This window comes from Erpetoichthys calabaricus, chromosome 1 (assembly GCF_900747795.2).
Source record: "Erpetoichthys calabaricus chromosome 1, fErpCal1.3, whole genome shotgun sequence".
Classification (NCBI taxonomy): Eukaryota; Metazoa; Chordata; class Cladistia; order Polypteriformes; family Polypteridae; genus Erpetoichthys; species Erpetoichthys calabaricus.
Genome location: NC_041394.2, coordinates 79,205,064 through 79,220,920, shown reverse-complemented (window position 1 = coordinate 79,220,920; position 15,857 = coordinate 79,205,064). Strand labels below are relative to the sequence as shown.

General features: G+C 36.9%; 1 protein-coding gene across 4 annotated transcripts in view; it reads left to right on the top strand.

The window, feature by feature from the left end:
* The window catches only part of LOC114652230 (BAF nuclear assembly factor 1), a 54,098-nt gene extending 38,542 nt beyond the window's left edge, over positions 1-15,556 (top strand). Inside the window, exons 1-3 of one of the 4 annotated variants that reach the window (XM_028802492.2) lie at positions 6,255-6,373; positions 10,822-10,961; positions 14,345-15,556. In XM_028802492.2, coding sequence (XP_028658325.1) covers positions 10,836-10,961; positions 14,345-14,491 — 273 coding nt within the window. In that variant the 5' untranslated portion in view covers positions 6,255-6,373; positions 10,822-10,835 and the 3' untranslated portion in view covers positions 14,492-15,556. Of the gene's footprint in view, positions 1-6,254; positions 6,374-9,116; positions 9,141-10,821; positions 10,962-14,344 lie in introns of those variants that run through there. The other 3 variants (XM_051932414.1, XM_051932413.1, XM_051932418.1) reach the window with 3 other exon arrangements.
* The last annotated feature ends 301 nt before the right edge of the window (positions 15,557-15,857 follow it).

The following is a 15,857-nucleotide window of genomic DNA, read 5'->3' as shown; positions in this document are numbered from 1 at the left end:
CAAGGTACTTCACAAAGCAAACAAAAAATACAATACTGTGTTAACATAAACAGAATCCATCCGTTTTCCCAATACAGATATCCAGGGCAGGATCTAATATACAATCTCATAATCTCTGGATTGAAAAAGCTAAATAAGGCAAAGTCCATGTTCATGGAGTCCCAACAGAATATCCCGGAGTTAGGGTTATAATGCCCAGTTATGGATGGCTACCACTTGAACGGGGGTATCTGACGCATTTCTGGAAATATCCTCTTCTTCAGAGCCATGGCAAACCACTGGGGATGAAAGTGTATTACTGACACAAATGGGACTCTCTCTCTCTCTCTCTCTCTCTCTCTCTCTCTCTCTCTCTCTCTCTCTCTCTCTCTATATATATATATATATATATATTGTATATATATTGTGGCAGGCCACCAGGTCCCCTGCCCGGCCGGGACGCCCCTTCTGCTTATGTTCCGGGGGAGCAGCCATGGGCTCCTCAGTACCTCCCCCGGGACGCTTGGTGGCTGTCTCCCTGGTTGACGATGGTTCCTCAGTTTCCCGCAGGGTTCCATGGGAGATGGAGTTCTTCACAACCCTATGGGGATCTGGGGTGGCCGCCAGGGGGCATGGCATGGATCGCTGAGCCCAGCTGGTCTAATCTTTGGCCCCACCCGGAAGTGCAATTGGAAACAGGTGAGCAATCATCGGCAGCACTTCCGGGAGGGCCATAAAAGGAACCAGCAACCACCACTCAGGGCTGGAGTCGGGTGGAAGAGGACGAAGCTCGGAGGAGAGGAGTGGAGGCGGTCAAGAGAAGAGAAAGGCATTGTGTAAAGGGCCTGGACTGAGGGTGATTGGTGCTGCGGCACTGGGTTGTGTGCTTCACTGCTGTACATAGTATTGTAAATAAACATGTGTTGGGTGACAAAATGATGTCTGCCTGTCTGTGTCTGGCCTGTTCCCCACAATATATATATATTGTCACACACGTGCATTTAAGAGGCAGTCAAAAAGCCTAAAGTTGAGTGAAACATTGCAAGACGAGGGGTTGTCACGTGGTACTTACCTGAATCTCTTGATCTCCCAACAGAAAAACCGAAGAAAAATAACTCCATCCATTTCCGGGTTCCAAATTGGCCGCCATGATGCCACTTCCGGCACCCGCCATTGACATCACGTCCGGCCACCATAGATGACTTCACTTCCAGCTCCTGAATTCAATGTCATTTCCTGTACTCATTTCCCATCTGTATTTAAACGCCATCTTGTTTCATGAACTTTGTAAAATGTTACCGATTCCAGTGCTTTTGATCATTTACACCGTTTTTCATTGCTTTATTTTGTCCATTGGACAATATATGGGGACGGTCCCCAGAACTTTATTTTTGTGGAGCTTCTTTTTTTTGTTATTTCCACAATATATATTAGGGGGCTTCACCCCCTGCTCGCTTCGCTTGCATCTCTGCCGATCTCGTATGTGAATTTCACTTTCACCAAACAACAAATTAATTCTTGTGGATATGCCTCTTCATTGGGATGAAACACTACTTTTCTCTGATGGCAACACGAATTAGACGATTTACAAGTCTCCGACTTAAAGTTTGAATCCAAACAATATATTCAATCTCTTTTCGCGGTTCCGTTATTTCACCGAGTAATAATTTCCGTTTGTTTGCCCTAATGCAATCTTTACTATCATTTTTTTGGGAGTTTCACATTTTAATACTTTCATTATTTCTAACCTGCTCTGAATGTGTATCACACCAACATTTTTGAATTCTTTACAACATTCTACTTTGTCATCTACTCTTTGTCTTTTATTTCCGGCCCCGGGCGTGGTTAAATCTCTTGGCACAAAGTCTCGTCTCGCGGGACTTGAAAGTATCTCTCTGAAAAAGTCATGTCTCATCCCAGGCTAAAAAGTCTTGTCTCGTCCCAGTATTTATATATATATATATATATATATATATATATATATATATATATATATATATATATATATATATATATATATATGAGATTTGTTAACTGTAATACCTTAGCTTTTTTGGATTCTCTCACTTTTTAGGCCATTATTGGACCACATTCTATGCAGAAAATTTCACTGTTATGACAATGAGTAAACCAATAGGGGTCTTCAGCAAAAATGATCGGAAGGGCTTGAAGCTGTGCATTACATCAACCGACTGCAGGGGTTCACCCCTTAATGGGATATGAGAGGTCAAATTTACTGCTTTTCACAAAAATCCGAAAAAATAGGGATTAGTAATATAGGCATGCAAAGTGTCATTTTATGGTATTTCAAGGTTGCTGATTATAAATATTACAATATTTTTGACACTTGATTCTTTGCTGGTAGCCCAAGCCCTCTAAGAGCCACTCCCAGAAGGTTAAAAATAATAAAATTCAAACCTAAGCATGAGGGGTATCACTTTCAACTATTTCAAGGTCAGTGATTATGAATATAACAAAAACAACCCAAAGACTCCCTAGCAGTGTTAGTAAATTCATGAACTTGGAGAGGCGTCAGCTAACTCTTAAGAATTACCCAGGGAAGAGGATGTGGACGTAGATGTGGTTGATACCCCACTGGCAATACCATCTCTTAGCCATATAGTTGGCATATGAGTCCTATTAATCTTTGTTTAGAGAAAATACCTCCAGATAGACAGTGTTTTTAGTGAAAACTTCAATCCTTGCCCTCTGTTGCTGAGGTATTTCACTTGCACGTTGTTGAGCCGCGACGTTGGCTTCATTTCGACATTGGGTCTTCTCATCTGTGTTATTACCACTACGCTGTTGTTGTGTGTCAGCATTTGCTGCACCCAGGTCTTTTGTATTAAGAATTGAGATGCATGCATGTGCCATCTAGTGGCTGTGGTTGAGCATGAGCAGAGAGGACTGATCCATACACACACAGGTCTTTGGTTTATATATGTCTAATGTTATTTTTGATTTTTGATCTTTGATTAGGGATCTCTGTCAGTGGGTGAAAAATTTTGTCCCCTGTCCCGTACTGACCTTGCAGGGACACCCAAATGTCCCGTAATTAGTTCATTTTCAAATTTCGTAATAAAAAATATATTTTTACTACCTTCTTACGGTTGTAAAAATACCTGTATTTTCTTAGTTGTAACTTTATAAGTAATTATACTTTCTTTTTTCAGATTCTCTTGATGAAAATAACCCAAATGTAACAAGGAAACTAGTCTTTGCTGCCTGTTTGCAACTTGTTCAGTTGCTATGGTTGGCTGAGGACAGCGACACTCTTACTGTTTTGCTCTCCAGCCGCACTGCTGTGCAGTTCTGTATCAGCATTGCAACATACAGTGTCCACAAAGAGGTGTTGTTACTACTTGCCATGGCCCACTTTTTTTCTAACTGCATATATTAAATAATAATATTTCTCTGTTACCTGTATTAAAAAGTATCTATCTATCTATCTATCTATCTATCTATCTATCTATCTATCTATCTATCTATCTATCTAAATAAATATTTTCAAATGATTTCACTTTTACATCATTTTTTTTAGCTTGTATTAAATAATTTTCAAATGATTTTACTTATGTTTTCTTCATAACCCATTAAAATCCTTGCTTTATGTTTTTAACTTATGTCTCTACTTTTATATAATATACTGGTCTGGGTGTGTAGGGGGCATGTATAAATTTTTATATATAGTAATATAGAGAGAGATTTTAAGAGTGTCCTGTATTTCTAATTTTCTAATCTAGCAACCCTAAGCTAGAATGCAGTCTTTAATGCTAAACCCAGGTAACTCAAAGGAATGCCTCCAAAATACTTCCAGTGAAACTTGTGAGGCTATTGCTATATTTTTCTATCAAAAAATTAATGATATTAGAAATAATATAGTATATCTCCCCAACACTGCGGATCCTCTTAAGCCCCAGTACTCCATTCTAAACAAATTAAACTCTTTCACCAGGATAGATTTACTTGATTTACATAAAATAATTTCTCAACTGAGACCCTTCACCTGCGTCCTTGACCCAATACCAACAAGTTTTTTCAAAGACGTATCGGGAGTGCTAATTGATAGTATTCTTGACATAGTAAACTCGTCATTAGATACGGGGGTCTTCCCAGACTGTCTTAAGACTGCTGTAGTTAAACCCCTACTCAGAAAAATAATCTTGACCCCTCTACTTTTGAAAATTTTAGACCCATTTCTAACCTGCCTTTGTTAAGTAAAATTCTAGAGAAGGCAGTCATTATGCAGCTAAATGACCACCTCAATAAACATGCTTTTCTTGATAAATTTCAGTCAGGTTTCAGAACAAATCACAGCACAGAAACTCCACTCGTTAAAGTAGTAAATGACTTGCGGGTAAATGCAGACAGAGGCCATTTATCTGTTCTCATCCTCTTAGATCTGAGTGCCGCTTTTGACACCATTGATCATAATATTCTTAGAAATCGCCTTAGTCAATGGGTGGGCCTCTCTGGCAGTGTCTTAAATTGGTTTGAATCCTACCTGGCAGGTAAAAAATTCTTTGTTAGTTGTGGTAATTATAACTGAAAGACACATGATATCCTATATGGTGTTCCACAAGGCTCTATCCTGGGTCCGCTGCTCTTTTCAATCTACATGCTTCCATTAGGTCAGATTATCTCGGGGCATAACATGAGTTACCACAGCTATGCTGATGACACACAGCTGTATTTATCAATAGCACCTGATGACCCTGATTCTGTTGTTTTACTAACACAATGTCTTACTTGTGTTTCTAAGTGGATGAATAGTAATTTTCTCAAGCTAAATAAAGAGAAAACAGAAATTTTAGTGATTGGCAATAATGGATATAACGAGGTTATTAGAAATAAACTTGATGCATTAGGATTAAAAGTCAAGACGGAGGTAAAGAATTTAGGGGTAACTGTTGACTGTGACCTAAATTTTAAATCGCATATTAATCAAATCACTAGGACAACATTTTTTCACTTAAGAAATATAGCAAAAGTTAGACCTCTTATATCATTGAAAGATGCTGAGAAATTAGTTCACGCGTTTGTTTTCAGTCGACTAGATTACTGTAACGCACTCCTCTCAGGACTACCCAAAAATGACATAAATCGTTTGCAACTAGTGCAGAATGCAGCTGCTAGAATCCTAACTAGGAAAAGAAAATCCAAGCACATTTCTCCAGTTTTCATGTCACTACACTGGTTACCTGTGTCATTCAGAATTGACTTTAAAATACTGCTTATGGTTTACAAAGCCTTAAATAATCTCGCTCCATCTTATATATCGGAATGTCTGACATCTTATATTCCAAATCGTAACCTTAGATCTTCAAATGAGTGTCTGCTTAGAATTCCAAGAGCTAAACTCAAAAGAAGTGGTGAGGCGGCCTTCTGCTATTATGCACCTAAAATCTAGAATAGCCTGCCAATAGGAATTCGCCAGGCTAATACAGTGGAGCACTTTAAAAAACTGCTAAAAACACATTACTTTAACATGGCTTTCTCATAACTTAATTTTAGTTTAATCCTGATGCTCTGTATATTCAATTAATTATCTTAACTATTCATGGTGGCTCCAAAATCCGTACTAACCCCTACTCTCTCTTCTGTTTTTTTTTTACCCTGGTTTTCTAATCAAAGCACCATGATGTTCCTACATTGATGGATTAAAAGCCAGAAGTCATCATCATCAAGTCCTTCCATGAGAACCCCAAATACAAAGAGGACTGATCATTTATGTTAGGTAGAATGCCCAGAGGTGGCTGGGCAGTCTCATGGTCTGGAACCCCTGCAGATTTTATGTTTTTTTTCTCCAGCCTTCTGGAGTTTTTTTTGTTTTTTCTGTCCTCCCTGGCCATCGGACCTTACTTTTATTCTATGTTAATTAGTGTTGTCTTATTTTAATTCTTACTTTGCCCTTTTTTCTTTTCTTCATCATGTAAAGCACTTTCAGCTACATTATTTGTATGAAAATGTGCTATATAAATATTGTTGTTTAATATTTTAAAGCACCTTTGATGATATTTATGCGTGTATTTAAATTAATAAATTCATTATTATGTGGATGTACAAAATCAACTGTTTAAAATTTTTCATCAAGGTTTCTAACCAGAATAAAACATTTTTCCAGCATATATTCATACGTTTACCACTGATTTTTGGAGGTTTGCTTTTGCCCACTCTTCGGAGGTACAACTACACTCCTGCACTGTACTCGCCTATAGCCCCGCTCTTGTTCTGTGACGCGCGCTTGTTTTCACGTCGGCTCACATTACCTGCGCAAGCGGAAGTTTGTCTGGGGGTGTGTTGGCGGGATCAGGAAGTTGGCTGTTGAATTCCAGAGAGCGGCTGTTGAGTGCGATTGACTAACTGACAAGTTGGTTCGCTGAAGACTTCACATGTAAGGAAACATTTATCTTATTTTCAAACTGGAAACACAAATTGAAATTGTATAAATTGTACAGTACAGTACAGTTCCAGATATTGATTATTTGTAACAGGCAACAACTTAACTTGTGTGGATTCGCGCACTCACAGTAGTAATAAGGCTTCTATAAATCAGTAAGATGATTAGAAAATGTTCGATTGTTTTAATTGAAAGGGCGAACAGGTTTAAAAGTCTGCCGGTGGATGGCTTGGCTGGACATGTGTACGCGCTTTTGCGTGAAGAGCGAACGTTTCGCTTTTACGACCCTATCGCCGGTGCAGCGAACGTTGCTAAAAATTGGCTAATCTAGATAGACAGACAGTCCTAACTGGATGTCATAAATATCAAGCATACGATCACACCCTTTAAGAATGCTTTATGGTCTGAAGAGGGCAGATACGTTGGTGAAAAGGCGATCATCTGGTTTCTCGACCACACGCCTGTATCACATAGAAGGCCTACAAATAAATGTAGCATTACGTCAAATGATAAGGGGTCGTAGAAAGATATTTGCACAAACCCATTATAAAAGAGTACATGTTAATGCTCTTGATCGACTTAAAAGTTGTGTGGATGGTTATAAGTGTTTGGATCAGACTGTGTTATAAATATTGTGCTAGATGTTGTTTTCTAGTGCACAGCAATTTTCGAAACTACATGTGATTTGATTAAGTATACACCAGGTACGTGTAGTTAAGCTTCCTCGTATTTTCTTGAAATCTGTGCATTTCAATCAAAATTATGACAGAAAACGTAACCGAATAATATCCGGGGCAGGGAGGATACCACTACTTTTTTGGCCGGAATATTCAGTTACAATCTTGAGTCCTGGCACACATCAGTTTGATGAATGTACAATCTTCGATATCCAGTAGACAGACATGCGTATTAGCTTAATTAGCGACAGTGGGGCTCACAAAAAGAGAACCTGCTTCATAACTGGAAGACAAGCTTGATACTGTATGTGTGTTTGGCTCTTAAAATTTGAAGTACTGTAAAATGTTATTGCGTAGTTTTTACATATGACGAATATGTTGTGCGTCGTAGAATTGTTCCAGCCTTTCGCCCAAATCTTGCTGGGTTAGGCTCCAGTTTTCCTGGGACCCTGCTCAGGATGAAGCAGGCTTAGAAGATGGATGGATATGCTCAGTGTTTAATATGTGTGTGCCTTTTGAAACATACATAAAATATGTAATGGTCATTTATATATGTTTCCCACGTGCCACATATGCATATCTTTAATAATTTTTTTTTTTAAGAATAACCATCTAATTCTTAAATTCAGTACTGATATAAAAATACAGAATTCTGGGTTATTTTTTGAAAAAAAAAAAAAACACCGAAGATTTCTGCAAGAATTAGTGCTGGAACTAATGGCTATAAGTACCGAAGTGCTATGTCCTCAATTTCTTTATAGAAAGTATCCTTGTGTATGAGATCTCTAAATTATAATTATTTATCATACAACGAAGTACTGTAGCATTCTTATTGAAAATTGTGCTATAAAGATACACAATAGTCTTGTTAAATCACAATTATAGCAATCACAGATAACTTGCTTATTTACAAGATTGCTATGATCATTGTATTAAAAAATGTATTTCAGTGTTTATAATTACATAATAGGTTATATATTAGGTCAACACACAAAACAGTGCCAAATTTACCCTCTTCAGTCTGTTAAATGCTCTGACTTACATAAAAATTAATATTAACTTGGACAAGCATGTTTCTGTTGAGTTTGAGTCTCTTTGTGCCAATCAAATACCTAAATATTTAGCACTAAAAACTAACTCAAAAGTACACTATTACATGTTTTAAAAACATTCAAATAAACGTTTGCTCAAAGAGAAGCAAGAAACACATCCACTAGGGTCAATTTCGTTTTGCCATTGGACCTAATCTGCATGTCTTTGGACTGTGGCAGGATACCAGAGGAAACCCACATAGAAGAACATGCAAAATCCACGCAGGAAGGATCCTGAACATAAACCCAGGTCTACGTACTGCCAGGTAGCAGAACTATCACTACACAACTGCACCACCCCCAGTGTAGTGAATGTGACAACTATTTTTCTTTAAACAGCTGTGCTAAATTTGATAGTGAAGCTGGATTTCCTATCATATGTGCCTATCTGTCTAGCTTCATCCATTTCCTGAAAAACTAAATAGGTCCTTTGTGTGCTAGTATGTTCTCCGATGGAATACATGCTGTCCTTGTGCACTTTGACATAACTGGATGCTTTTTCAAAATATGAGCAGAGTACTTTTCAAATGCTTACGTTTTAGGAGCCAAACATAAAAATTTGGGTTTCATGTGGAAGGTTTAAATTAAATTAGATACTCTTGAGGTTTTTTAACTTATACATGGGTTCCCAGTTTATTGTTCTGGAGTCCTACTGTGGCTGTGCATATATGGTTCAATCCTACTTCTAAATGATCCAATTGTTTAACGGGAGCAGCCAAAAAAAAAAGAAGTTTAACCAGCCTTTTTCTGTTATTTTGGAATCAGTAATATCTGCTAATATATTTACAAAATTCAGAAATTATTTTTTTACCATATCTTTAAATGTTAACTTTCCTTTACTGTAATCTTTTTAATTCACTTTTACTGATTGTATACAATCTGTATCTAATTGTATCCATATACTGGCAACTAGTGAGGAGCAGTACAGACACACGTGCAAATGACACAGTGCTAAAGGGAAGCAGCTACTTCAATAGAAAATTCACTTGTGAGGTGAGTAATAAGAAAAGTTTTAAATGACCAGAACATAAAAACAAGCAAAATTTTGAAAAAATGAAGAAGAATAAAATGTCACAAACATGCTTCTTGCATTCTCTTAAAAATGTAGCAAACCCATTTTGTAATTTCTGGATTAATACAAAAAAGGATAGAAATTGAAAAAATGGCAGCTTGTTTAATAAAGGCGCGAGTCCAGTTAAAAGCAGAAGGTAGTTGGGATGAACATGTGCAGTTAAGGTGTTCCACGGGACTGAACTTGAGGACCACGTAGTTACGCTTTTTATTACTAATCACCACATAGATGAATGTAACACTGAAACAGTGGCTCTGTATTAAGATTTAGTGTCATTTGCACCCATACCTGCACTGCTCATCACTAATTGTCAGTATTTAGATATAATTTAAGGAGCAAGCCCCATAGAAATAAGGTGAATAGAAATAAAAGAAAGATACGTGTTTACAACTATAACAAAGAAAACACATTTCTGAATTTCTTCTAAATACAAATATCATACTAGTAGACTTCTTTGAATGCAGAATAAGAGAAGAAAAAAGACCAGCTAAACAACTGGATTAATGAGACACAAGAGTAACCCGCTGATTTGTGAAGCTGGTTAGAACGAAATACTGTAGCAACAGTGCTACACCAGGACTGAATTTGGGAACCCCTGGTCTAGACTATTAAAGGAAAAACATATTGCATTGAGTAAGTAGATGTAGGATAGCTTCCTAAACATGACGTTTTATTGTACAAGTTCATCCATTTTTTTATCCCATAGTTTGTTTGAGTAGAATACACCAGGAGAAGTGTTTCAAAAAATATAGTAAAAAGCCTTGAGTAGTGCAGTCAGCTGCCTCACAGATCCCTGTGATAATATTCAAATCTGTGCCATCTGTGTGGTCATCCTTTCTGGGTGTTAGATTTCCTTCCATGTGCAAGACAGTATAACTCCTGATTCTAAATTGAGTGAATGTGACCTGCATTGGACAGACAGCCCATCTTGGATTGTTTCTTACCTTGTGCTAAATGTACTGGGATAGACTCCAGTGGCCAGGAAGTGTGATTGGGAAAAGTGAGTTTGAAAATTAACAAATGATTTTAGGGATTACTTCTGTTTGCTGCTCTGTGGATATGGAAAGTTACAATTAGTATTGAAATGGCATTATCCAAAAATACACCTTAAAAAGATTTCTTTTAAACTGGGTTTCCTTTTAAGAATTTGAAAAGTTAACAGTACAATATTCGTTTTTAAGTATATTATGTACATAATATTAATAAAATGTTATTTTTGTGAAGTAATTGCCTGTCCACTTTACATTTTTACCCATCAAATAGGGTAGTTAAAAACAGTTTTTTTTTTTTGTTTTTTTTTTTCAAAGAAATATTTCTTTAGTTTCTGTTTCTGCTGTTAGGTTCACATTCTGTAGGAAATCATTATTTTTCTCTTACCAAATATGATAACAGTTTTTTTTTTACATTGCTTAAGGATTGAATGAGAGGATAGTGGGTGATTAATTGTGTAGTCTTAAAATTACTTATCTACAGTGTAAAACAGTGCAAGACACTATATACAATGTTACTTCTGTTACAGATTACTGTTTCATTGGGACACGAAAAGCAGTTAGTTTATATGTACAACACAAACAATTTGTTTGTCTTTTGTCTTACCTCCAGTTTAGTTTGCAAAAATGTCATCAACCTCTCAAAAACACAAGGAATTTGTGGCAGAGCCAATGGGAGAAAAGGCTGTAATGGCTCTGGCAGGAATTGGAGAAGTTCTGGGAAAGAGGCTAGAAGAGAAAGGCTTTGATAAGGTCAGTCATTTTAATATGGGGATTGTACTACTGCATTACTCTTCACATGCTGTATGGCACTGTTCTTCATGGGGAACTCTAAATTAGTGGATATTATGAAATTTGTTCTATAAAGACAGAGTAATCATTTATTCAGTGTATGTTTGGGATGATTTCTTTTCTTGATTATGCACTTAACATAAACTGATACATTTTAAATAAAATGCTAAATATGAGGGTGGCGCAGTGGGTAGCGCTGCTGCCTCTCAGTTAGGAGACCTGGGTTCGCTTCCCAGATCCTCCCTGTGTGGAGTTTGCATGTTCTCCCCGGGTGCTCCGGTTTCCTCCCACAGTCCAAAGACATGCAGGTTAGGTGCATTGGCGATTCTAAATTGTCCCTAGTGTGTGCTTGGGGTGTGCGTGTGTGTGTGCGCGCCCTGCGGTGGGCTGGCACCCTGCCCAGGGTTTGTTTCCTGCTTTGCACCCTGTGTTGGCTGAGATTGGCTCCAGCAATCCCCCGTGACCCTGTAGTTAGTAGGGATGCACCGATACCGAAACGGGTATCTGGTATCGGCCTCGATACCACATTTTCTAAAGTACTTGTACTCGTTAAAAGTCCCCCGATACCGGGGACCGATACCACGGTCTGAGAAATGTCTATGTTTGAGCGGCGTGTAAGGGGTTAATCACAGGCGCCGAGTGCCCGCCCCCAGGCCCCGGCTGCAGCTCAGAGTGGGGAGAAGGCGAGGCGAGACATGTCAGCCGTGTGGAACTATTTCAAAGTGAATGAAGACGACAAAACAAAGGCGGACTGCAAATTGTGCTCAGCGAAATTGTCCAGAGGAGGCTCAAAAGGTAGCGCATTTAACACAAGTAATTTAATCAAGCACCTAAAATCCCAACACGACAACGAGTACAAAGAGTTTACCCACGCTTCTAAACCAACACAACCCACGCTGCAGCAAACTCTTGCAAGACGAGAGAAAATGTCCAGAGACAATCCACGTGCTGTGAAAATAACACAGGCAATTATCGAGTACATTGCATTGAGTGACCAGCCACTCTCGGAGGTAGAAAATGTGGGATTCCTGCGTCTCCTCCATGTTCTGGAGCCCAGATATGATGTCCCAAGCCGCCGCTACATGACTGACACGGAGCTGCCTAAACTACACGACTCCGTGAAAAAACATATCCACAGCCTACTGCAAGCCTCCTCTGCGTTTAGTTTCACCACGGATATTTGGACAAGCAGTGTTAGCCCCGTGTCGTAATTAGCCTAACCTCCAAGTGGATAGATGAGAGTTTCTTGTTTTTTTTGTTAAATTATATGACTAAAGCTGTTACCTGTAAATTTAAATCATGTTTTTATTAAGTACTCGGTATCGGCGAGTACTGAAATGCAAGTACTCGTACTCGTACTCGTACTCGTTTTCCAAAAAAGTGGTATCGGTGCATCCCTAGTAGTTAGGATATAGCGGGTTGGATAATGGATGGATGGATGTTAGATATGATTTACATGAACATTTTCTAACATATTTGTGTCATGTATTTCTAAAATCAGTTCTTTATATAATTTTCACTTTTATTTTTAATGAACTTCAGCTCATTGCAGACCTTCCCATTCTGTTTTAGTTGAGATTCTTCAGATTCTCTTTCAACATATTCTGCCTGCCACTTTTTCCTTAGGAAAAAGTACTACATATTTATTTTTTTTACTTTTCAGTTGCTGACCTTTATTGTAAAAATATCAGTTTTTATAGAATGTTAATTTCAGATAGAATTTTTAGTTATGTTTTCCATTTGTTTCCTATAAAATGTTCAGATTACTCTTCTCTTGAAACAATTAATAATTACTGTTTCAAAATAAAAAACATAGTGTAGATTGATTGTTTGTATATCTTTAACAGATACAAAAGGCAAAATACAACACACAAAATATGGTTAAGAAATGCTAAAAAAAATAGATTTTACATAAGGGTTAATTCCGAAAGACATCACTTACAAAAATGATAAATTATTAATGGAGTCAAATGGCAGAATTAAACTTGTAAATGAGAGTGTCCATAGCATTGCATTATGGTGTTTTTTTGCATTCTTTGACCTTATTTAATTAATAAAGTATGTTTTATAAAAAAAATGCAGTTACTTCACTATTCAGTAGGTTATTTCATAACAGTCCATTGAGAAAAACAGCACAGAGTTGCAGAGGGTTAGCCCTGTTGCACAGTATGAGATGAAAGGCAAGAACCGCTTCTACATGTGGTGCTGGTCCATCATAGGGTACAGACATCCACACACTCTCACTCACATTGAGCAATCATAAAGTCATGAATTAAGCAGTCAAGCACACATTTGGAGTGTGGAGGGAAACAGTAGAAAACCCAAAGGAAGAAAGTGCAATCTCTGAAAAGTGTTTGTACTGGGAATCCACTCCTTTTCCCTAGAGCTGTGAAGAAGCAATTTTGTCCATTGCACCACCATGCTGTGTAAGAAAACCAGCTATATCAATTCAATGACTTTCAGTAATATATTTCTGAAATTATCTGCTAATTGGAGGTTGTGATATTCAGTTCAAGTTTTCAGGTTGACAGTTTTGCTCTTAATATGACTGTTTGAGACAATAACTTCAGAGGTCACCGTTAGTGTAATGAACCTAAAATGTTGTCTTTCCTGCTCTTAAAGGTTAAACTTAATGACTAGACTTTTGTGTAACATTTAAAATATGATTCACAAGACAGTTAATGAAGAGTAAATTATTTGATTGTTGATTAATTTGATTTGTAATGTAGTTAAGTGAAAAAAATGAGTACAGAAGGTTACACAGTTCCTTATACCATGTGACAGACATTATCAGTGAAAAAAGTGCTATTCTTCTTTTGTCAAAAGTTGAGATGCAACAGTGAATATGCATGCCCATGGACATGCTTTTTCAATGAAAGGATTTGCTGCTCCAGCAACACCTGAATGTTTCTCTTTTCAGTCCATGTTGAATACTGCCGTTTTTGACATATTGTGTAGCAGTGAATGTAGTCGTGTACGTGTACACCACAAAGGAGCCAACAGCTTTTGGCAGTGTTCTGCAGAGACCAGTTATACTGTCATTCTGCTATATTAGTGTTTTAGCCACTGCCTTGGTGTATTACTTATGGGTGGAATTTTTTTTTTTTAATAAAGTTTAATCAGGTTATCTTGAATTGTAAGGACATTAGAACAACATGTAGTTTCATTAATCCTATATTTCTAAGACTTTTTTACGTAATTACATCTTTCATTACAAATACTTCTAAATAGCATATACAGATTTGTGGATTAATTATTTTTGGAGGTTACTTTTGTACAGATTATATACTAATGTGTAGGGTTTTTAGTTGAAGTAAATGTAATCTCTATTTGTGTTATTTCAGGCTTACGTGGTGCTTGGGCAGTTTCTGGTACTAAAAAAAGATGAAGACTTCTTCAGAGAATGGCTGAAGGACACATGTGGTGCTAATGCCAAACAGCAGTTTGACTGCTATAGTTGCCTAAAAGAATGGTGCGACTCATTCTTGTAAAATGAAAGCAAGGAAAATGATGAAGGAAAATGTTCCTCTTTTTCCTTATGTTATGTACACTGATAAGCTCCCTTAGGTGTCCCACCCTGGATGAGAATTTTTCATTTCATTATGATAATTTAATTAGATTTCTGAGCTTTCATCTTTCATCATCAGTCTTTTAGTGGTTAAAGAGAATGGGATCTTTTATTTTAACTGAGATGGTTCTTTTTGTGATGCTTTAAAAAAATTCCAAATAGTTGCTGTTGGTTTTATAAGACCACTGATTGTTTTTCTGCTGTTTTAAAGCTAGTATACAATTTGAAAGTCTGTTTTTAAGTGGTTAATCATTTTTGAAAGAGATTAGAAAGTTTATGCAATGAAAGTTGAAACATAAAAGTATCCTGTTCAGCAGCCTAATTACTTTAATTGCACAAAGTTACAATTCCTTCATTAAACTGAAAAAGCAATTGGTAATCTTATGTTGTTCAATGCAACTATTCAATTCAAGTTATTAATGTTTTACTTTCGAAATGTTATTTACCCACAGAGAATCCACTTTGTCACATCAGGGTTTTAAAGTAATACTTTAAGTGGTTAGCATATGTACCTTTTCACAGTGCCTTGAAGTTTTTATAACATTTTATCAGATTAAGTTTAATTAGTATAATATTCCTGACTTGAAAAATTAATTAAAATAATCACCCATTTTAGAAACGTTAAGAGTATATTTATTAGGTGCTGCCTCCATTGTTTGTGATCACTAGTTTATACCTAAGGGAGACCTAAAGCAGCAGAGAAATGAAAAGTGAAATTTATTTGTGATCAATACTCTTGTGTTTTTTTGCCCAAGATATTTATTCAAATTGCATGTATGGATATCTGTGACTGCTCTTTATTCAACTAGAAATTGAAAACATTGATAATAGTTTTATTAACACTGGCCACTCATTTGTCAAACTGTGAAAAGTCTAGACTTTTGTTATGCTTGTAACTGGCATTCTATGTTAAAAAATGTTTATTGGTTTTATTCATTTAAATAAAATGTGTAATTCTTTTTTTTAATAAAGTGAAACTGAATTGAAATTTCAGTTATTATTTTAAGGATGATAAAAGATTGCTTATGAAAGCCAACCTAAGACAAAATAGTTCTGCTGTGTTACATGCAGTAAAGTGAATACTGTAATACCAGTTTGTTTCTGCTGTCATTGTTTGCTACAGCTGACATCTTTCTGATGTTAATTGTAATACTGGAAGCCACGTGTCCATCAATTCAGTACAACAAAGCAACGCCTATCATGATTCAACTGACACAGAGACAAAAATAGTATTGCTCCACCCTGATTATTTGTAGTAACAGGGAGAGAATGAAACAAATGCTACATAG